This window comes from Rhodnius prolixus, unplaced genomic scaffold (assembly GCF_049639745.1).
Source record: "Rhodnius prolixus isolate KJV_2025 unplaced genomic scaffold, Rpr scaffold_9, whole genome shotgun sequence".
In the NCBI taxonomy this organism is placed as follows: Eukaryota; Metazoa; Arthropoda; class Insecta; order Hemiptera; family Reduviidae; genus Rhodnius; species Rhodnius prolixus.
This window is the reverse complement of record NW_027411604.1, coordinates 13,539,604-13,563,494: the sequence shown is the minus strand read 5'-3', so window position 1 is coordinate 13,563,494 and position 23,891 is coordinate 13,539,604. Positions and strand designations below refer to the sequence as shown.

General features: G+C 35.5%; 1 protein-coding gene across 6 annotated transcripts in view; it reads left to right on the top strand.

Moving 5' to 3' along the window:
- The window catches only part of LOC141454695 (uncharacterized), a 424,389-nt gene that overhangs the window by 300,056 nt on the left and 100,442 nt on the right, over positions 1-23,891 (top strand). The window contains exon 1 of one of the 6 annotated variants that reach the window (XM_074129212.1): positions 10,311-10,794. The exons of the other annotated variants lie outside the window; for them this stretch is intronic. Within the exon in view, the coding sequence (XP_073985313.1) occupies positions 10,708-10,794 (87 nt within the window). The 5' untranslated portion in view covers positions 10,311-10,707. Of the gene's footprint in view, positions 1-10,310; positions 10,795-23,891 lie in introns of those variants that run through there. 6 annotated transcript variants of the gene reach the window in all.

Here is a 23,891-nt window from a genome sequence, read left to right as displayed (position 1 = left end):
AAATAAATAGGCACTTTATTTTAACTCCATTCCAAATTATTCTTCTTATTTATTATTAAATTATTCTTAAGTACATCAAAATACGGACGAAAAAAGACGTATCGTTGGTTACTGTCGTAATTTGAATCGCGAAGTTAAAACCAAATTTGAGATTATCTATCTACGGCCAAAAATACTTAATCTTAAATTGGATAGAAAGTTTTAAGCAATAAAAATGTTGAACACCACGTCACTGCCATTCATTATGAATTCTCTCATCATGTTCAACCATTCAACATCATATGAATGGCGGAATGTTGCATATAAAATTCAACCACTGTTATCCCATAGTTAATAATCCCAAGTTATATTTATATGTGTTCCTGCTATTTTATGCCAATATCCAGTACTTGTTTAGCGAAAATTATCATTTTCATATTATAATTTTATATAACATTTTATTATATTTAGTTGAGATTTAGTTGGCACTGTTTAATTGCCTTTTTTAATTACAATTGATATCATTTAACCAGTTAAACGCGTTCGACGTGTAAACTCGTGAAAAATATCAAATTGCCATTAACTATAAAAACTCGAAATTTTAATAAAATACAATAAGAATATTATTTGGTGGGATGTTTCCTTTATCTAACCAATAGAACTGCCAAGTATCTTATATGGAGGGAGGTGGAGGTATCCAGCCAAATGATAAGTGGTTGGTTCATGTTTGGTCTTCGCATTAGAGATTGGGAATTAGGCACACAAATAGAAGCTCTCAACCTTTGTGCAATGCCGTTTTTACCTCTTAGATAGAGATTCAGACCTCAGTACGAGCATGATTTCATTTTGCACAGAATTCAAAGCTCTTTTCTTCTTCCTTGTAAAAAGCTCTAGGCAATGCACACGTGAAGCGGTGCAAGATTTTTTAAAGAGCACAGAATGCTCTGGTAATCTCAAGCCCCAGGTGATTGCAGAAAAAGTCGCCTGCAGTTACTATTACGACTATTGTAAACTTTTGGTTGTTTTGCCCTGCTTGTATACACGTCATTGTCTGATTTTAATTCCGCACAATGTGGGGGGTTTTTTAAATTAAATTCCACGCTTAACTGGTTAAGTAATTTTACAGCATTAAATTTCCCTTGATATTGTTTAGAACTTATTCGATGTACAGACCCCTTATACTTGGCCATTTCAATCGTAATAAATTTTTCGTTAAAATAATGATAAAATGGGTGTAAGTAGACGCTATTTTGTTTAACTCTAATCCAGATTATTTTTTTGATTTATCTTTATTATGCTCTTTATTCTGAATTTAAATGGTTAAATAATCACTGCCTTTTCAATATTCAACTAGAAAGTTAAACAGTCATTTCCTTAGCGCCCAACTTCCTTTGTCAACCATTGTAACCATTATTTAAATAAAACTTCAATAGCATTGATTTTCTGTATCTCAGATACATTCTTAGCGATCCAAACATGCATGATAGAATCATTATTTATAAAGATAATTATTTTCTAAGTCATTAGCTCTGTATTATATAATAGAAAGTGGAAGCATAATGGTCCCTAAGTGTATTTGAAGAGAAATATTACAAAAGAACCATTGAGTGAACACATCTAAAGCACACTCTGTTGGATCATTTTGATAACACTTTTAGATGATAAAAATGTTTTCTTATTTTTATTTACTTATTAGCCGAGCAATGCAATAGGGGTAGATTGTAATCACAGAAGTGGGTAAGTTCGGCTGAGCGCATTCTGCGAGTGAATGAAATCTAAGGTTGTGAGAGGGGGGACATGCCCTAACAAATTTAAATAATTCATTATTAAAGTTGAAGTCACTTTATAAATATTTAAACATTAAAACTAGACTGACGGATAACCTTATTAAAACAGAAAACCTCCTTCTTTCCCAAATGTTTGTCGTTAAGTTTGGGACTTACAAAGTAAAAGTTTAAAGTATAGTACTTAGGAACTTAGAGAAATGAATCGTCTCTCCCTTTTTTACTTTGTCCTTGTGTAAATAGAATAAGGGAAACGTAACATTTAAGTTTTCAAACAATAATAAGTTTTTAGTTTTACGAGGGTCGTTTGAAAAGTCCGTGCAAAGTCAGAGAGATAGCACCACTGGCGCGTATCGAGGTTATGTTTAGTTAGTAGCATCTCTTGGAAGAACACACACCAAGTTTCAGCCAGATCGGTCTATTTCTTTGTGTTTGGCATTCGTTTGAATCGAGGAAGTCGAGTGATTTTCAAAAAATGGACGAAAAAGAATTTCGTGTGTTGATTAAACACTACTTTATGAAAGGCAAAACGCCTCAGGAGACTAAAGAGAAGCTTGATAAACATTATGGTGACTCTGCACCTTCGATTAGAACAGTTTATAAGTGGTTTCAAAATTTTCGGAGTGGCCATATGGGCACAAGTGACGCTGAACGTTCTGGACGCCCTGTTGAGGTTACTACTCCAGAAATCATTGATAAAATCCATGATATGGTGATGGATGACAGAAGAGTGAAGGTGCGTGAGATTGCTAGTGCTGTGGGCATCTCGAATGAACGGGTACATAATATTTTGCATCAACATTTGGACATGACAAAGCTATCCGCAAGATGGGTGCCGGATTGCTCACGCTTGACCAAAAACGAAATCGTGTAAGGACGGTTTGCAGCTGTTCCAGAAGAATCCGCAGGACTTTAAGCGTCGTTTCGTCACTATGGATGAAACATGGATACATCACTACACTCCTGAGACCAAAGAACAATCTAAACAATGGGTTACGAAGGGGGAATCTGCGCCAAAAAAGGCGAAGACCGTTCCTTCGGCCGGAAAGATTATGGCGACTGTCTTTTGGGATTCGCAAGGAATAATCCTCATCGACTATCTGGAAAAGGGTAAAACTATTACAGGTACATATCATTCATCGTTATTGGACCGTTTGAAAACCGAGCTGCAAGAAAAACGCCCACGATTGGCCCACAAAAAAGTCCTTTTCCATCACGACAACGCACCAGCTCACGCCTCAGCAGTTGTGGTCGCAAAATTAATGGAAATAGGGTTCCAACTCGTTTCACATCCCCCCTATTCTCCAGACTTGGCTCCCTCGGACTACTATTTGTTGCCCAATATGAAGAAATGGCTGGCGGGAAAAAGATTTTATTCAAACGAGGAGGTGATTGCAGAAACGAATGGCTATTTTTCAGACTGGGACAAATCCTATTATTCGGAAGGGATCAACAAACTAGAGCAGCGTTGGACGAAGTGTGTAAGCCTAAAAGGAGACTATGTTGAAAAATAAAAAAGGTTTACCCCAAAAAATTAAGTAGTTTTTATTTTTGCACGGACTTTTCAAACGACCCTCGTATACTGTTTAAAAAAAAAATAATAAAAATGCAATTTTCACCCTTACAAATGATGCAAGTGTGCAAGTGATAGCACAGTTCCATTAGTAAGGAATTTTATCTAAGTGTTTTACACAATTATCGAATTTAAATTATCAGCAATAATTAAACTGATAATTTTTCCGGAAAAAGAATATCTTGTTTTCGTCATAGTGGCACGGATACGATTATCTAATTGTCTCATTTTATTGGTGGATAATTTTACAACCACTTAAATGATTTTGAAAATAAGGAAATTACATATTCAGTTGGTAATGTTGATCGATATATTTTTTTTTTTTAATTTAAGTAGAGCGTTTTTTTAAAAATAAATATTTTGTAATTAATTATAATTAGTACTAATTGCATACACAACACATTTATTAGAAACATTTTCTCAGAAAAATGTTCATGATGGCGATCTTAAGTGGCAGGAGGCGGTTTCCTCTAAAATCCCGGCCCCTGAGTATTGTCCATCCATGATTGAGACCGTCCTCAGTAACTTGCCAGAAGAATTTCAGAATTTGATATAAATCGGCCGTCTACCTGAAGACTTTTACAGTTTTTTTTAGTAATTTTTCTCCGTATCTCCCGTAGTGTTTTAGGAAGTAATACTTGGCTAATGCGCTGTATAGAGGTTTTTTTTTTTTTCTGAGCTTTGAAGCCAACTGCAGGAGACTGGGGTGTTGGTGGTCATTGAGGAAAATAATCAAATTCTTTTCCACCGATCCAACACTGAAAGAGCCTCTCCGCATAATGAAGAATAGATTTGAAAAGGTCGCTGAGTTTGATTATCTGGGATCTTTTGTGATGGCAGGCAACGAACGTCTTCCAGGAAGTTAGGAAGAAGGTCGGCTAAAAAGTGCTATTAAGGTCTAAGTAAGCTCTACTACAAAAGTAAATTTATTAACAAGGGGCACCAAACTTATGATTGTAACAAGACCTTTGTTCGGCCAGTCTTGGTGCATAGCCTCAGAAACTTGGACCATCTCAAAAACTGATGAGCACCGTTTTGAGAAGAAGCTGCTACACAAAAATCTATGGCCCAATACATTGAAGGCACTATCTGACGTCGTAGAAAGAATATAGAGTTGGTTCGGCTCGAACAAAGGAGCCCCCAGTAGTAGTAGTAGCTTGAATTAAGTTAAACCGACTTGAGTTGATGGCAGGCTATGTGGTGAGATTCCTTCTAAACTGCTGCGTGGAGGATCAGGAGACCCAAAATTGCGATCGCACGACTGGAATTGCACAGAAAGCGATGGATATCCTCAACACTGCGACTGCTAGAAGTAGGAAGGACTGGCAGAAAACATTGTGAGGAAACCCAGAGACCCTCACAAAATTGGGTTAAAGACCCAGAAAAGAAGAAAAATAATTAGATAGGTGGCTAATTCCATTCCACCTGCCCTTACCAAACCAAAACCACTGTTACTTAACAGCCTTGGCAATTTCTACTTCCACGGAGTATTAAAAAAAAAAATAATTCGGCTCGTCTGTTAATCGTAAAATTGTGTTTTACGAGTTATTATTAAACCCCCCTAGGAGGTCTTAGTGGCCCATAAATTGAGTTAAGGAAAGGAACCATAAGGATTCTATGGGGGGAGTGGCTTGGAACCTTATTCCGCCGCCGTCACTCTTAACCACACTTCTCCTGGTTGACCTGCCCTAGATATTGTTATCGTAACCACTCTGCTAAAACCATTACCACCGACGCGTCCATCATTAAGTACCTCCCTCTCAAACAATGGCGCCCCTTCATCAAATGACCTCGTCCAAGGTTATTACATTTTATTGCTATCCCATAAAAGAAATTTTCCTGTACATGGTATATATAGTCTCTAATCGCACTACCCCGATATTTCCTAATAATAATTGTTTTTAAACAACGATTACTTCTAGCGGTAATGTTTATGGCGAAGTTAAAGATCACAGGTGCAACGGATTTTAGTAAAAAAAAAATAATTTGGATTACTTAGTATTTAGTAGAGTGAGCGAATTGTGATAATAAATGAAAAAATTGGCAACTGCATCTGAGTTGCAAGTTTTAAGTACCTGGGTGCCTGGTTATCAGCTACTGGGTCTTCAGAATTGGATATCCAAAAGAAAATTGTAAAGGGAAAGAAAGCAAGCTATCCATTTATTGAACTCGGCACTTTGGAGATTAAAAAAAGGATCTTGCACGTTTTCTTGGCGAATATAACCTTCTACGCGGCAGAAACTTGGAGCCTAACAAAGAAAAATGGAAGATGGGCTATTGGCCTTAGAAATGGATTTTTTGGAGAAGAAGCTGGGAAAGGTCTCCAAGATATGGATGTGCCTATAATCCGGAAATCCGAAGACGTGTTAAAACACAGAACTTAAAATGGTACGGCCACGTGATGTGAATGAGTGATGAGAGATGGCCTAAGAAAATCATAGATTTCATTCCTAGTGAGAGGAGAAGGAAAAGGAAGGCTTAGGAAAACTTGGATGGAGGGTATCACCGAAGGAATGGCCTCCAAAGGCCTTCGGAAGGAGCAGTGGGAGAACAGGAAATTTTGGACTTTGGGCATTGGGGATATGATTCCTCAGGAATTGTCTTTACTTCAATTTTTTAATATTTGATTTACTGAGACAATGTCTGATGTGAATCCTCAAGTCTCACCTGTTGCTCTTCTACTTCTTCTTCTTTCTTGGCCTTATGTTCCTTGCAAATTAGCCATCATGCAGAGTTTTGTTTGAATGTAGTGGGTAGTTTGTCTGTTAGTATGTATAGTTTTATAGTCACTATCACTGAGTGAGAATTATATTTAAATTTTATTAGTCCTAATGTAGTTATTCAAGTCTGGGTAAATGTTTGGGTAAGTCAGTATAGTGTTTAAATTGGCTGGAAATTGGCAGTTCGTCTGTAATATGGCCCTCCACAGCTGATCCCTACCGTTCTTGTTCTTGCTGCTGGCCAATATGATATGATTGGCTTCGGCTGCTGATTCCTTATCATAGGAGCATTTGGTTTCTAAGCCAAATGGTGAGCTGAGTAGTTATGGTTAAATCTCGAATCTGCTCATGATACAGTAAAATCTGTTTGCCGAAAGTGGTGTAAACCATGGTTTTAACTGGGTATGGAGGAGTGTATAGGGAGGAGTAGAATTTTCCTTTAACTGTTTTTGAGGATGAATAAATTTCCGCGCATTTTCTGTGTTACAGATTAGTTTTTGAAAGTATTTTTTTCCGATCTGAGGCAGTGTCTTGCAGACGGGCTGACCAGTTTCGCGTTGATATCGCTCTTCTCATTTCTATTCAATCCGCAATGTACTCTCATCCACACCAGATACACTAATCTACCGTTAGAATTTATTTTATGTAGCTGAGTTTAAGGGTCTAGGATCTAAAAGGAAGTGGGTCCCTACTGGGTTGTTTCAATTTTTGGAAACTCGCTTCGGCGGTACATATTCTAAAATTGGACTAACCCTTACAGTAATTTAATAACAAAATTTTCTTGAATAAATATTGCTTTAAAAAACACCAATCTCGTTTTATTCAACTAATTCATTTTTGGAATGAGCTAATGAAGTTTTAAAGGAAATAGTTGGAGCCGTTTTAGAAATTTAGTTTAAAAAAAACTGAAACATTGATTCAAATAATCGGTGTTCCTCGTTGGTTGATTTGTGAAAACCACTCAGTACCTGTAACCTGATCTTTACCTGTAAAATTTGGTTATCTACAATTTCGTAATACGTTCTTTTACTCGTAATTGAGAGAGATTATGAAAAGATTAAATCTATTGTTAAGCTTTAGCGATCAAAGTAAATTGATCCGCTTATTATTAAACCCTTAATAGAGTTAATTATTAAAATTAATTACTATATCTAAAATAGACGTCTAATAAAGGTAATAACCAGGATTGGCTATTCACTTTGCATAAATTGAATTAGTTAGATAAGCGATAAAGGTATTAGATATTCAATCAAAGATTAACGGAATACTGAATTTCATTAGTAAAATGGATGATTCTATTTCCAAAGTTAATAATTGATAAAGGTTTGTACGGTATTGACAGATCTACAATAATTTTGATAAGGTTAGATCCTCCTCTGGGTTTAGAGTTAATCCTATCTCTTGTTAGCAATTGAATTTTAATGCATACATTTCCTTCTAATCATAAACACCCATATTGCATAAAATGCAGAACAATTTTAATGGAATCATGGACTTCTTAATGAATTGCAATGCAATAAATTGAGTACTTGAACAGCACTAACTAAGGAGTACACTTCTTCTTCTGGGGCGCTACAGTACTGAAAGAAACCTAGGTCTCCTCAATTCCTCTAAATCGTGGGCTCTAGAACGAACGCCATCTACGCCGGCTCCATGTTTCTCAGCTCTGCCTCCACATCATCCAGCCACCTCCTGATACAAGGCCTTCGACCCTCCCTGGAGTGCCTTAAAACTTCCTTTTGGGCTAGCGTTCTAGTTCCATCCGCTTCACCTAAGGTGTCCTCGTTGAATGAAGGCTACAAGATCCGGTTCCTGGTACAGCTCTTTTAACTCTACATTCGACCCAATCCTCCACCGATCTCGCTACTTCACTGGCCCATAAATCTTTCTGAGGATCTTACCCAGACCTTTTTAGAGCCCGCTCGTCTTCCCTGGTCGAGAAGTATAACCTCAAAATCTGAAAATTTGATTAAATTAAGTTTTATTTCCGGCTAGGTGGTAGACTTCTCCATAACGTTACATTTCAGGGTCTTTTTAATAATAATTAATTGTCTTTAATATTAAAAAGATTATATATAATGTAAATCGTTGCAATAATTCAACTCAAATTCAGTAGCATGCGCTGAATGATAAATGGTAAATTTATTTGAATTTATATTATAAACGGGAATTTTATAAAAACGATGTCCATTATTTCATCGCATTTCTCCAATTTTTTTGTTTTATGGAGTTAATGGAGTTGTGCTGTGATACGTCTTTTGCATTAAACACTGCTGTTTTCAAGTGTTAGTGAAATGCATTCTATTAAAAATGCAATAAAGTGTGGAGAAGCTACCCGAATGGGTGGTAGCACTCCAGATAAATAGATTCAGTTTCGATTGATTTTGGGACACTTGATCAATGTTCTCTAAGCAGGAAACTAGGGGGTCGAAGCCTCTTCAGCCTTTGTGGAGAGAGCAAGTTGGAATCTGATGGGAGTATGCTGGTCTGTTAGAGGAGTTAAGGTTTGTAGGCACAGGGATTTATGGAATTTGCAGTAGTAACTGGAGCGGATTGAATGAATGAATTAAGATTTTTATTAATTTTTCACATTCAAGTACATACAAAAACATACAAAACATCACTAGACAATGATCTTTCGACCGTCTGGCAAGCTGTTATCAAACTAGAAATTAAAAAAAAAAACTAAGATAAATAAGTAATAAAATAATAACAAACTATAAGAAATAAATACTAGGGCACTAGAGCGGATTGGTTCGCATCCTTGATGGCCAGGGTTTTCTAGGTCTTAATGGATTGTTTCACTGCTTACGTATATAGAGAGGAGTATTTACAATTTTTTGTTGAGGATTTTTGGATTGGGCGGTTTTCGGTGCATGGGCAGTACTCCACAGTTAGTAAGACCCACAAATAGGTTTCAGTACTGTGAGTTGTACCATTAGTCTTTGTTGAAGAGTCACAGATTTTGAAGGTTGTGAGTCTGATGAGTTCCAGCTCTTGTCAATGTACTTTCTGTGTTACCTCTTCTGGTGCATCGTAGTAAATGGACAATAGATGTGGGGGACATGTTCGGATGAATGAAAATGAATTTCGATTTTGCTCTATTGAAGCTAAGCTCAAGCGCCTCTCATGAACTGCTTCATAAGATTTATTTTCCGCATTTCCAGAGACTCCCGCATTTCGCCGCTGCTACGATGAGTTGAAGTGGCTTGTTCCTGTCTATCGCCGCCAGTATTTTTTGGCTTCTTTCCTTTTTCAAGTCATCCAGTCTCAAAGGCCATCCTATATTTTTCAACTCCTCAAGTTTAAATCCTCGATTCATTCCCGTAATACCAGATTTCGCTCATCTGATCTCTATATTCCCTCTCACCGTACCTCATCCATTGACAAGTCCTTCCTAATACGTGCTACCTCTCTCTGGAACTCCTTGCCATCATCTGTCCACCATGCTCCTACCCTATCCATCTTTAAATCCCGTCTATTCAGTTATCTCCTCTCTACTCAGCTTCCTCCGAAATTCTAATTGTTTTAATTTATTTCCTTAATTTCTGCTGTTATTTTTATTTTCACTTTTTGTAAATACTTATTTATTTATTTATTTTCTGTTTAATCACAGGCCAAACTGTTAAGGCCTCTATTTGTTCCTGTATTTATTCTTAGGGGACAACTGTCCCAGAATAATAAATTTCTTTTCTATTCTATTTAACTGCATTATTTTTGTCCGGCACCATTTTCTGTGCTAGGCCGAGATCTTCTTGTAGAATTCGAAAGGGAATGACAGGATCTGAATGAGTGAAAGAATGGCTGTACCATCAGCTAAAGTAAGAGTTTTGGATTGAGAATATGTGGGAATATCAGCGCCTGATTAAAGATGAGAAAGAGGGTAATGTAGTCAAGATTGGAGACCCTCCATTAAATCCGGAGGACTAACTGCGTAAGATTAAGGTAATATTGACAGAAGTATAAATTAAAAGTAAGCCTAAATTTTGTAACTAAGAGCGGAGGAAAAAAAAAGCCCGTGTGAATACGGAATTAAGCGAAAGAGGTTAGGGAGCTGTGTAGATAGCCGCTATGTCTGCGAACGGGGCGCCCGGCTATAAGAGTGCCGGGTTGCCTACACTGTCTACCACCCTTCCTCTCCATACTGCATTAGTGGTACGTTGTGCGCACGCGTAGTGTAGAGAAAAAAAATCAATAGGAGGGGGGCTCGGCGGCGGTTAGAGTTGTTGGGGGTCTGTGCGATGGTGGGACAAGGAGCCCAGTAGTGACGGATAGATCGTCCGGATTACCTGTGTGTTCGTGGTAGAGACGGACGCTTCTCCGATCTCATCACCGCTCCTCTATAATCTCTACTCCCTATAGTTTTCTGGATTAGTTCTATCTACACCATTAAAACTTATTCGTAGTTTTCATTTTTTTCAATTTTTGAAAAACAGTAACCTGTGTTGTGTTTGGATTAAGTTTCATCGTTCATTTTTGTAAAAGTGGCTAATATTGTGTTTTATTGTGCTACATGAATAAATATTCAGTGTGTGTCTATATTGTAGCTGCAATTACAGAAGATGATTTCGTTGTCTGTTAGTCTAGACTATAGGCAAGTTTGATTTACAAGACGAGTGTGAAAGGCGGGAATTTAAGCGCGGGTGGTGAGATGGTAACAGTGACTCTCACCACTCCGCTGTCTACGACCACAATCACCGTGCCGCATGTCAATCTCAACAACAATCTCATACTCAAGGTACAAAATCTTATTTTGATAACCTCCCTGATGTGCAACCGCGGAAAAGCTACTTTGCATTGCCCGCAGATTTGTTCGGCCAAACTTCTCAGTTAAACCTGAACGATTTCCTCCACACTAGAATTAGAAGAACAGAACTAAGCAGAGGTTGGCTAAAAGACTCTTAGACGATAGATCAAAACTCTCTTTAGGCAACAAAAGACTGATTTATACTTCTATTTTAAAACCCATCTGAGCGTATAGAGCTGTTTGGGTACCGATCTCCAAACAATTCAATCTCTACAATCTAAAATACTTCGAACCACAGTAAACGCTCCATTTTATATCTCCAACCTGGACTATACACACTGATCTTAACATTTTTTTTTATCGCACAAGTCGCCAAAACACGACACAGAATGCTTCACTTCAACCTGCAATCACTTTATAAATCCTCTAGAACAAAATCTTTCTTCTAGATCACTTCTTGATAACCCGGACAAGACGTCTTAAAAGACAGTGACCTACCTCGTGATCTCCTCTCTAGAGTAAAGAGAGTGGCTAAATAGTCTTAATGTTTTGGGAGTGTTACCACTGCGGTAACTTCTCCACTCGTTTGAATCTACCATTCACTTCTATCTATTTTACTTACAGCCCCAATGCGCTGATTGTAGCACGAAGAAACGCTACAAAAAAACCTGAACCCAGTCTGATTAATTTTTATAAAGAGTTGTGCCCAAAACAGGAAATTAGATCTTGAAGAATATATATTTTAAGGCTCAAACACTCACTGACAATGTCCACTGACCTTAAGAAGATTTTGCTTAAGTTCTTCTCGATTTCACTTTAAACTTTGCTCTTTGTTCATACAAACAACTTGTACTGTACTCATAATAGAACTGTGCAAAGCTGTTTTTGTGGTTCTGGGTTTTGATTCCCTGTTGTTGGCCTTGGATTTTTTATTTTTAAATATTTCGAGAGAAATATGCTATGTTAGCTATCCGCCTCCATTTACTATGCATGAACGGTTTGTGGATACGTGCTGTCAGCCTGTAGGAAATAGACATTACGTTCCTCAAATATTCTGATAACATTCATCGATCATACTTGATGTATGCAATTATTTCATTTATTTGGATTTTTGCGAAGTTCAGATTAAACAAAACAGAATTATCACATATTTAAATGCAATCTGTGCTCAAATAAGAATATCTAAGGCACTGGGTTCCAAACTGCCTAAACCGTTGCATTAAAAATTGTCGCACTTCTCTTGAATTTTTATAAAGTTACACTGCTATTACTTTTTTTTTAAAAAAAAACTAAATAGCAGAATTCTCCAATTCATTGGCAGCATTAATTGGCATTGCCTTGGACAATACGTAGTTGCTGCCAGAAGCTAGCTCATATCTCTTTAAATCTGATAAGTAGGTGGACCTTACAGAGAGTTTTCCATCTCATTGCCGGTTATAGTGGTAAAGAACAGGCGACTCGCTTGGCGCGGTTGAGGTGCACTTAACCCTGTATCACGTTCACACAGTGTTACCTTGTGAGAACTAGCAAGAAAAATTTTCCTCGAGGAAATGAGAAAGACAAACATTTAGCCATCCTTCTTGATGCCAAAGAAACGATATCCCCTATTAAACCTGCCAAGAGAGGAATGTCAGAAGCATGCACGTTGTTGAATATGAAGCCTGTAATTGCAGAAAATGTCTAGATGTTCCGCATTGCATTGCATTTATCCTGACCACACCTATTCCCTGCTGGCTTTAAGGAGAGAATAAGGTTTTTAATATTCATAACAATAGTCCATTAAAGCGTCGCCATTTCCTTAAAAAACAGATTCCACTGAAAGTTTAGCGTTAAAATGTTGTTTAAATTAACTTTAGTCTTTTATCTTATATCTACCGAGTGTTTTAAGATATATTAAAGTCAGATATTGGGTCTGGAATTCCCCGAAGACTTAGTAACCAAAAGAACACCTGTCCTTTCGTCTGTCTATCCAGTGACTCATGGTAACTTTCTCCCGTTTTAATGTCCAACTCCATCAGAGTGCACTTTCCAAACATCATTTGAACTTTATCCACTTAATTCTTCTTCTACTTCTTCCTTTTGAGAGTAACTATTAAATTATTTTATAACTTGATGTAATATTATGAGTATTATCATTTCTTTGATAACTTTTTTAGTGAATGATTTCTATGCGTTCATCTGAATACAGGAAATCTCAAAAACGATAGATAATTTGTTGAAAGTTAAGAGTATCGTCGACGTTTTCTGTACTAATAAGTTTTTCAAAATTATGAATAGGAAAATTTGTCTTTTCTTAAAGGGTTCAGTTCAGTTTTTTCGAGGTTTTTTCCACCAAAAAAATGGTTTACGCCTCATGCCTTTAAGTTTACTCTTTTGAAGGCCTTTTGTGAGCCAATCCATATCCATTTAGACCATCGTTGTCCATATTTATCCATTTTTCTTCTTAGACTACTCCTTTTTTCAGTTCACTTTTTTTATTATCTCCCAATGCCAGGACCTCTTTCTGCCACTATATTTTGTTACTCTATCCTTTTTACGCGACCACAGGCTCAGGCTCACTGTAGTCACTGCATCTCTATTATCACAATAATTTCTTTTTGTTCCATTTTATTTCAGAATATTTTACTCCCCATATTTAAGTTAACAAAAAACCGGTTTGCAACAATCCATTTCGGTCGCTAGCAATTTCTTTCTGTACTTTCTTCATTCTGGTCGACGTCTACACCTCGTAGATGACAGAATCGAGGAGGGCTGTTGTTTTCCTTGGTTATCCAACTCTTAGTCAAGTATTTCAGTTATTCAGGTGCTTATCATTTATCATAACATACATTAATCCCAAACACTTTTAAAGTTATTCACTGTTCTTGTAATTTGAACATCGTTAACTATTCATACCCATCAAAGATAAGTCTAAGAGCATTTGCTTTGGTCCATATTCATCTTTATCTCCTCACACTTTAAACATATGCTTGTACAATGTCCTCTTTGACTTGAGCTTAACATTACTTAATCATGCGCTAATATTGAATTACTTGTCTTACCATCATCTTTGCTAATTTCAACACCCCAGATTTTTGGGATTGTCTCAAAAAGTAGCTCTAACGACTGTCTTTGAGCTTATTACATTCTCTAGGTCTATTACATTTACAGTCGACTCTCGATAAATCGAAATCCAAGGGACTACAAGAAAAATTCGAATTATCGAGACTTCGAATTATCAAGAAGGAAAAAAAAATTCGAATTATTAAGAGTTTTGATTAAGTATATATGTATGTACATACGTATATTGAAAATACGTATGAGCTTACCTAAGTTTTAGACATATATAGCCTCAAGTAAAAAAGTAAAAATAATGAAAACGACAAAAAAGAACAAAAAAATTACGTATGTATTAACATTTCAATAAATAGTAATATACATATGTACCTAATTAAAAAAATGAAGAACAGTTTTTTGTTACAATGTGGCTTGACTTAGTCAAGTGACTTAGAGTTGTAGAAAGCGTTGATGGTGGAATATTGAGAGTTTTGGCGATATCTTCTTTTTTTCGAACCACTTTTCACGGCCACGATACTGTTTTCTTTGTCGGACACAGTAAGGGAGACGTACTTCCCATCGTGACAAACTAAGAAAGAGAATCAGAAAGTTAAACTGGGCTGGAAGGAGGGAAACATTACGCAGAAAATGGACAATAAGCGGAAAATGAGAAGTAAACATTACTAGGGAAAATTCGAATTATAAAGAGGGGCATGCGGCCTAGATTCGAATTATAGAGCCTTCTCTCCCCCTGTTGTTAAGAAAAGGATTTCGAGTTATCGAGCGTATCTAAATACACTGAATTTTTTCGATTTACCGAAGTTAACAGCTGTAGAGTTCGAATTATCGAAAAATTCTAATTATCGAGAATCGACTGTATTTGCATGTGATTGGATAGAAGTATTTACTATTAAATTATTTCAAGTATTTAATTTCAGCTCTAAAACTTTAATTACAAGAATAAAGTGTATAATTGCTTTATATTTTCACATTTTAACGGTTTTTTTAATGGCCGTAATTAAAATTTATTATTATTTTTTCTTAAAGTTAATGCATCAATGGTAAATTGGTCATAATCTTATTTTAGTTTTTAGTTTAACGTTCTTCGCTTTTAATACTTGTTCTAAGATTTTATTTATGCAGAGATTTTATAGCTCGGTGTTTACAATCAATCTAATGAACGTTTAATTTAGTCATTAAAGGTTTCTCTTTTTTATATTTCTTTTAAGTGTTTTTCTTGTTCCTGTAAAAGTAAAAATATTTTATCTAAATCTTAACAAATATTCAATTATTTATATATTTTTTATAAGATTTTAGTCGACATTAAAAAGTGAAAGTAAATAGATATCGAATGGAAACATTGTCATGGTTACCGCAATTAAAGTAAAATAAATTACTTTGCGCTAAAAAAGAATTATTAAAAACCACCAAAACGTATTTAGCGACACCTTCAACCTAATATATTTTCTTCAAAATCAGTGTTTTTACTTACACATTTTATTCCTATTAGGTGATGAGGTCGCCTATTTATAGGATTAAATGACATTTTAAGGGGTGTCAACATCTAAGGTTATTGGGGTCCGGAGCTTTTTTCAGTACACGTCCATCTTCCATTACACTGTTCTCTTGTTACAGACAACACTGTCCATCACCGTATACAGGATGAACCAGTAAGTATTGTCCATAGGCCTACTGTGTGTAGTACGTACATCTAAAGAGGGTCACTTCAATTTTTTTTTTTCTAAAATCATTACTTTTTTCCAATAAAAATGTTATTACTCAGAAAGTTTTAGTCCGAATTCGATTCTAGATGACACGGTTAGAAAGACAGATAAATTTTCTAAAAATTGATACCATTTCCAAGCATAAGTTATTATCCAAACAGCCTCAATCTTCCTCCTGGATACTGGAAAAATAAAAGTAATCGAAATTTTTAAGAAAACACATTAGGCCCTTACGTGATCATTATCAGACCTAGGTGCTGGCACTTTTTTTAAAAGTTTCCTTGTTTAATGGGCTTTCAAACGGTATATCATTTTCCAGGATTCCTTTTATCTTCGTACGAGAAATTACGTTTGTTTTACAAGAAAACGTGTTCACTAGCACCCAAGAGTGTTAGTTAATCAAGTTGTTTAATTAATTCAAAACTCTTTTAGATGGACCAATAGTCAATTTTTAAAGTAGATTGTCTTAAAATAAGGAAGTCAAAGGTTACAAATTATGAAAAAAGTAATGATTTTTTAAAAAAAAATTGAAAGTGACGTCACTCAAGAACAGTGGAAAATATGAAGTTGTCCAATACGTCATTGAACTCCACTTTAGATGTACTACATACAGTAGGCCTATGGACAATACTTACTGGTTCACCCTGTGTAGTAAATAGCTGTAAGAAAAGCTCCTACGAAGAGAAAAATCTAAAGTATTCGAACCCGGGACCTCCGCGTGGAAATCAAATACGCTAACAGCATAGCTGAATCCCTTCCCTAATTTCAAACTAAATTAAAACTCGAATAATTAAAAAAAAAAAATTTGTTCATTATACCTTTTTTTGATATTAAAATTACAACCAATTAAAAAAGAAAATCAATTAATTTTGTAATTTTAAAATTAAAAGGAATTACAAAGTTTTTTTTAAAAAAATATGTTAATTATTTAAAATATATTAACAGAGAATAATGCCGGTAAAGGAGGGCCCCTGTATTATAAGAATAAAATTAAAATTAAAAAAGTAAAACGAAAAACCAAGCTATTAGACATGTAAATAACGTTTTACTAATTTGCATATTTATATATTCATTTTTTTTATTTAACCCAGCTTTTTTTTTTAATTTAATTTTTATCTTATAATAAAATTTACATAACTGAAATAACAACAATCAAAACCAGCTCTTATTATCGTCAGGCTACGGTTATTTATAATTAATTTCTGTATATATGTGCGGTTATTTTGAATATATAACATTCATTTTATCCAATATATGTGTTTTTTTAAATTAAATAATGCAAATAGCCAATTAAGTAACAGCATGTAAGAAATAAGAACAACTATATTTTTACAAATAAATAAAATCAAATGAAATGAATCAAAAAAGTTTTTCGATTCGTTCTTATCACAGTTTTACCCCCCAAAAAAACGTGCCTTTCTCAAGTTACGAAACATTCTGCCCGCCCAATTACCCCTCACAATATTTCGATTAACTCCACTTAAAAATTTCCCTTTTTTTAACTAAAAAACAAAAAAAAAATTGAGTTAATTTATAATTATACAGATTTAACAAAAAAGAAAAAAACTTCGCTTTAATTATTGTAATTATTTTGTGTTTTAATTTATTTTTTTTTTGTATATTATTATATAAACATCTACTAAATTCATTACCCATAATTTGGCTTTATTTATTTTGTAACTTTATTAATTATACTGTAATTAATTCAAGAAATAAATACCTACTATTATTATTAAAATGTTTAATAATAATTGAAAGGGTTGGAAATAATTTGATGTTAAAGGTTTTATTTTTGGTATTTAAGGCGTGTTACCTCAAGGAAGCATACTAGGCCCTTTCCTTTTTCTAATTTACACTGCTAACTTACCTCTATCCAAAAATACAATAGTTTCAACATTCGCTGATGATACTGCTGTTCTTTCATCTCACTCCGATCCGGTGCAAGCCACTCAGAACATTCAAACTCACTTAAAGCTTCTCGAAACCTGGTTCCGAAAATGGAAAATTAAAATTAATGAACAAAAGTCAGTACACGTTACGTTTACTTTAAGAAAATCTGCGAGTCCACCTGTTCAACTGAACGGTGTAACGATTCCTCCAGTTGACGTAGTACGATACTTAGGACTGTACATTGACAAGAGACTCACCTGGAACCCGCATACTCGACTGAAACGACAAGACGTGAACAGACGCTACAAGCTACTTAGTAGACTACTTGACCGTAGATCTAAACTCGACGTGAATCACAAACTGACTATTTACAAGACCCTGTTAAGACCCATATGGACATACGGAGCAGAAGTGTGGGGCTCAACCAAACCCTCTAACTCCAAACGCCTACAGTCATTACAATCTAAAATCCTAAGGAAAATCTTGAATGCTCCATATTACATTTCTAACCTTACCATACACACTGACCTACACATCCCTTTTGTCACTGACCTAATAAAGTCTCGCTACCGCAACTTTCACAGCCTCCTAGCTCTCCATCCTAATCCTCTGGTATAACAACTCTCCTCTCCTCACCTTTCAGACAATCCTCCTCGTCGCTTGAAGCGAAAATGGCCTAGAGATCTGTTGTGATTAAATCATTGTGAAAGAGTCTCACCAGTGGGTGATTGCTCTAACCATGACATTACAAGAGAACTGAACCAGTAAGATCAAATTTATTTGATGCAACAATTGTTGCAGTTGTAAATATACAAATAAAGTGAAAAAAAAAAAGGCTATTGACTCCCAGAGCTTTTTTTTCATTGCACTGCCGGCTTCCGTACTGAGTTCTCTCGTTACATTTAACACTGTCCATAATCGGGAACAGTACAGCTGTAAGAAGCTCCTTAGCTTCCTATGGGCTAGCAGCTTTATTCGATGTTATTTTAGACGATTTTAAGTTTAATTTCTAAATCAATTCCGTCGAAATGAGTGATCATTTGATTGGTTTTTATTTGTTTTTCGTCCAATAATTTTGAATTTTAAAAAAAGTAGAAGTATACTTATGGCTAGACTGTCCGTACCCCTATGTACACAATTTTTGTTGAATTTCCTTGCCACAACAGTACTGGAAGAATTAATAAACCATCCAGGTGTATATTGTGTGAATTACCTCTCTTTTCAAAATTAGGCACAACAGATACAGTAAAATTTCTAAATCTCTGAACGATTCAAACAAACAAAAGTTATATAAAATAGAGCAAAGGTTCCCAAATTGGGCGATTGGAACAACTCATTGGAGTGGTGTTAACTTCGTTGCAATTTTGGCTGCATTCATCTGATATTCTGAATAATATTGTATTAGTTAAAATTATTAGCCATTCTTCTTTCATAGGTTTATGGTGTTTTGTGTGTCGTATATCTATTTATAGACACAAAACCCGTTTCGTAGCTACAAATAGATTCGCTTTATTTACTATCTCTACGGCCATAGTTCTTTACATCAGGCTCTATTTCTTACTGCCGACATTTTATAGTTAAAAGAAATTTTAAATTCCAAATAAATCATAGTTTTTATTTTAGAAGATAGTTTTTGGTGTAGTTCAGTTGACAAGATGGTAGTACTTTTTTTTATTTTTAATTTTTAAAACTGCTTGAGAGGGAAACCTAACCATTCTCTTTCTAGGTCTCTCTTTAGCAGAGGTGCCCTTAATCTAATATTTCTGAAAATACGTTTGAAGTAGAAGTTTTAGATTTACTTATATAGAATTTGGCACTCGACCTTTCATTTGAAGAAATTGTTCTGTTTTTGTCTAAAAATATTACTTCCAAACTCACTGCTAAGCAAGATTTTGACTGCATTTCCACTCGTAATCTCTCTTTAAATATGCTTTATTGGAATTTTACTCCCCTCATTTCCAAAATGCAAGTTAAACATCTTATTTTACTTGTGAAATTAACAAAAAAAAATTTGTGAATTCCTTCACAGTATATCCCAACTTATTCTGGTGTCCACGAAACGATATTCAAAAAAGTTGTTAGTAGCTTCATCTGATGTAATATTGGTGCTTTTTACCTGACAGCAGTCTATCCAGATAAAATAAGAATGATACACAGCTGTGGTGGTTTTATATACGAGGGTCGTTTGAAAAGTCCGTGCAAAAATAAAAACTACTTAATTTTTTGGGGTAAACCTTTTTTATTTTTCAACATAGTCTCCTTTTAGGCTTATACACTTCGTCCAACGCTGCTCTAGTTTGTTGATCCCTACCGAATAATAGGATTTGTCCAAGTCTGAAAAATAGCCATTCGTTTCTGCAATCACCTCCTCGTTTGAATAAAATCTTTTTCCCGCCAGCCATTTCTTCATATTGGGGAACAAATAGTAGTCCGAGGGAGCTAAGTCTGGAGAATAGGGGGGGATGTGAAACGAGTTGGAACCCTATTTCCATTAATTTTGCGGCCACAACTGCTGAGGTGTGAGCTGGTGCGTTGTCGTGATGGAAAAGGACTTTTTTTGTGGGCCAATCGTGGGCGTTTTTCTTGCAGCTCGGTTTTCAAACGGTCCAATAACGATGAATAATATGCACCTGTAATAGTTTTACCCTTTTCCAGATAGTCGATGAGGATTATTCCTTGCGAATCCCAAAAGACAGTCGCCATAATCTTTCCGGCCGAAGGAACGGTCTTCGCCTTTTTTGGCGCAGATTCCCCCTTGGTAACCCGTTGTTTAGATTGTTCTTTGGTCTCAGGAGTGTAGTGATGTATCCATATTTCATGCACAGTGACGAAACGACGCTTAAAGTCCTGCGGATTCTTCTGGAACAGCTGCAAACCGTCCTTGCAACACTTCACACGATTTCGTTTTTGGTCAAGCGTGAGCAATCGCGGCACCCACCTTGCGGATAGCTTTGTCATGTCCAAATGTTGATGCAAAATATTATGTACCCGTTCATTCGAGATGCCCACAGCACTAGCAATCTCACGCACCTTCACTCTTCTGTCATCCATCACCATATCATGGATTTTATCAATGATTTCTGGAGTAGTAACCTCAACAGGGCGTCCAGAACGTTCACTTATACCACTTATAAACTGTTCTAATCGAAGGTGCAGTGTCACCATAATGTTTATCAAGCTTCTCTTTAGTCTCCTGAGGCGTTTTGCCTTTCATAAAGTAGTGTTTAATCAACACACGAAATTCTTTTTCGTCCATTTTTTGAAAATCACTCGACTTCCTCGATTCAAACGAATGCCAAACACAAAGAAATAGACCGATCTGGCTGAAACTTGGTGTGTGTTCTTCCAAGAGATGCTACTAACTAAACATAACCTCGATACGCGCCAGTAGTGCTATCTCTCTGACTTTGCACGGACTTATCAAACGACCCTCGTACATATTTTAAATAAGGCTTTTTACTTTTAATGAATAAAAACTAGAAAAAATAAACAATATTAGAAATACATAACACTACATTGTGATAGTGAAATTGAGCTGAAATTATTTATCATTATAGTAAAAAAGTCATAATTAGAGCGATACCTCTAATGATCGCCATTATGTGGAGGTTTTAATGAAGCCTCAAACTGGTTGTTATTATTATTATTATTTTTTTTTATCGCTATAGTTTTATCCTTAACTGCCATAATTGTACTCAATTTTGGACGTTATACATGAAATTGTCATTATTACTAGCTGTATAAATTTTTTTTTTTTTTAATATTCAGCTGCCAGTGGTTAAAATCGTTAAAATTAAACAAAAATCTACCGTCATAAAGTGAAATCAACCATTATTTTATTTATCTAGTGACTCTTAAGAGATTTCGAGGATTACTGTTCCAATATCCAGAACTATTTTGGATGGTTATCTTGCTTTTTCTTACTAGGTAAGGAAAGTAATGAGATTACTTTAGTCTTTTCTACATCCAGTTTTTACCAGAAATATCCCTTTGGAGGTTTTCTCTGAGTCTGAAAAAGTTTTCTTCAGAGAATAGTGTATGAAGTATTTATTGATAAATAAATAACTCAGAAAACTAAATGATGCAGACGCTCAAACATTTTATACATTTATTATAATATATTTGAATATAGTTGGATAAATAACTTGGATTTCAAATTTTTTCCAATCGGTAATAGCACTTTACTGGAGTTTTTTCTTTATTAAATATTTTTCTGGAATATAGCTATAAAACTCTTCAACGTTTTTAAAAAGTACCATTTAACCAGTTAAGCGTGGAATTTAGTTTCATAAAAAAACCCAGTGTTTGTTAACCCCCTCACAGTGTGAGGAATTAAAATCAGACAATGACGTGTATATACGCCGAACCAAAAGTTTACAATAGTTGTAGTAGTCACTGCAAGCGACTTTTTCTGCAATCTCCTGGGGCTTGAGATTATAGAGCATTCTGTGTTCATTCAAAATCTTGCACCGCTTTTACGTATGCATTGCTCAAGTTAACTAGGGACGCAAGAGCTTTTACAAGGAAGAAAATGAGCTTTGAATTCTGTGTAAAATGAAATCATGCTCGTACTGAGGTCTGAACCTCTATCTATGGTAAAAACGGGCATTGCACAAAGGGTTGAGTGCTTCTATTTGTGTGCCTAATTCCCCAATCTCTATTGCGGAGACCAAACATGTACCAACCACTTATCATTTGGCTGACTCCCACTAACCCTCTCCGTATAAAATACTTGGCAGTTCTATTGGTAAGATAAAGGAAACATCTCTTCATCATTTTATTAAAATTTCGAGTTTTTATGGTTAATGGCAATTTTATATTTTTCACAACTAGTATACATGTCGAATGCAGCGTAACAGAGATTTATACACGAATACAAACGAATGTAATTTTAGTTATAAATAAATGTGTTAGGGAAGGTTAGCGAATACTGGATTCCAACGCGGAGATCGCAGGTTCGAATCCAGACTGCTGGCACTATAGATTTTCTCTTCCTAGGTGCATCTTGCAGCTCACCCTCCTGGTGATGGACAGTGTAAACGAGAGAACCCTGTTCGGAGGCCTTGCAATGCACTGGGAAAAAAGCTCCGGTTGAAATGAGCGCCTTATACGGGGATGTTCAGTGTTTAAGGTCAATATCGGTTCTTGTTATTCTCTTAGGGGTGTTCAATACTGACCTCGTTATTCTCTTAGGGATATTTAGCGTTCCAGGTCAGTTCTGACTTCTATTTGGGCTGTTAAGTGCTGAGTTCTGTTAAGTCCAACATCGGACCTCGTTCTTTTCTTAAGAATGTTAAGTGATTCAGGCTAAAACCAATCTCTTAAAAAAAACTTCCGGAACATCTTAGCTCATCTACAATTAGCTCACCTACAATTCTTTACCATCCCATGCATTTTTGCATAAATTTCACCTAGTTCAGATTCTTGACTTTCTCGAGATGATTGCATTCGAATCACACTGTTGGGGTTCACCTCACCAGTTAGCATTGCTGGACTAGTCAAGAGTCCTATATTCGCAAACCTTCGTCAATCGCAAGGACCTCCCCTTCAAAGTAGAAGAACTCCTTTGATCCCAATAATAGTTGATCACCATCTTTATATTTATTAGCTTTAGGCGGTGTAACTTTAGATTGTCTAATTCTCTGCCACTTGCATAGCTTATAATCTCGCTCATTGCTGCCACCACAAACTGGAATATCAAAAAAAAGCCCTTATTGTTCACTTATCAAAGAAATATTTGGAACTATCTTCTGAAATTCTATAAAATTCAATTTTTTGCGTAGTTTATCCCGAAAAGTGGTCAGATATACTAGTATTAATTTAGATTTGTGAATATTTATTTATAAAACAGAATATACAAGATTTTTTGTCTTTAAAACAAATTATTAGCCTCTCTTGATTACACCACGTCACATGGTGGCTTTGTGGGGGACAGCGCAGTGGACACTGGACCGCAGCCAACTTTTTTGCTCCGTATGTTTGGATAGATAATTTTTTAAAACCTTATTTATTACTAGCTGTAACTAATAATACCACATTTTATTACTATTCTATTAGCATTTTGAATATAATCGTACTTAATGGAGAAGAAAAACTACTAGAGTTTCTAACCTAAGATTTTTCAAACTCCCAACTGAAAACATTGGAATTTGGTTACTAACAGAATGCAGGTTATAAAACTGTTCATCAAGATGTAATGTCAATTATAACCTGCTCCCAAACGTATTCAGATGCTTCCCTAATATCTAGAAAAGAATAATCAAAAGTAAATGATTGAAAATACGATTATTATCCGCCTTTTTGGTTAATATCTTAGATTTTATCCCGTCCTATCACGCGATTTTGGAATTTCATCCATCTGTAGAGTTAGATTAATTGGAATAAGATTTCGACTATGTCTCGCAACTACACTTGCTGGAGCATGACAAAGTAATAACT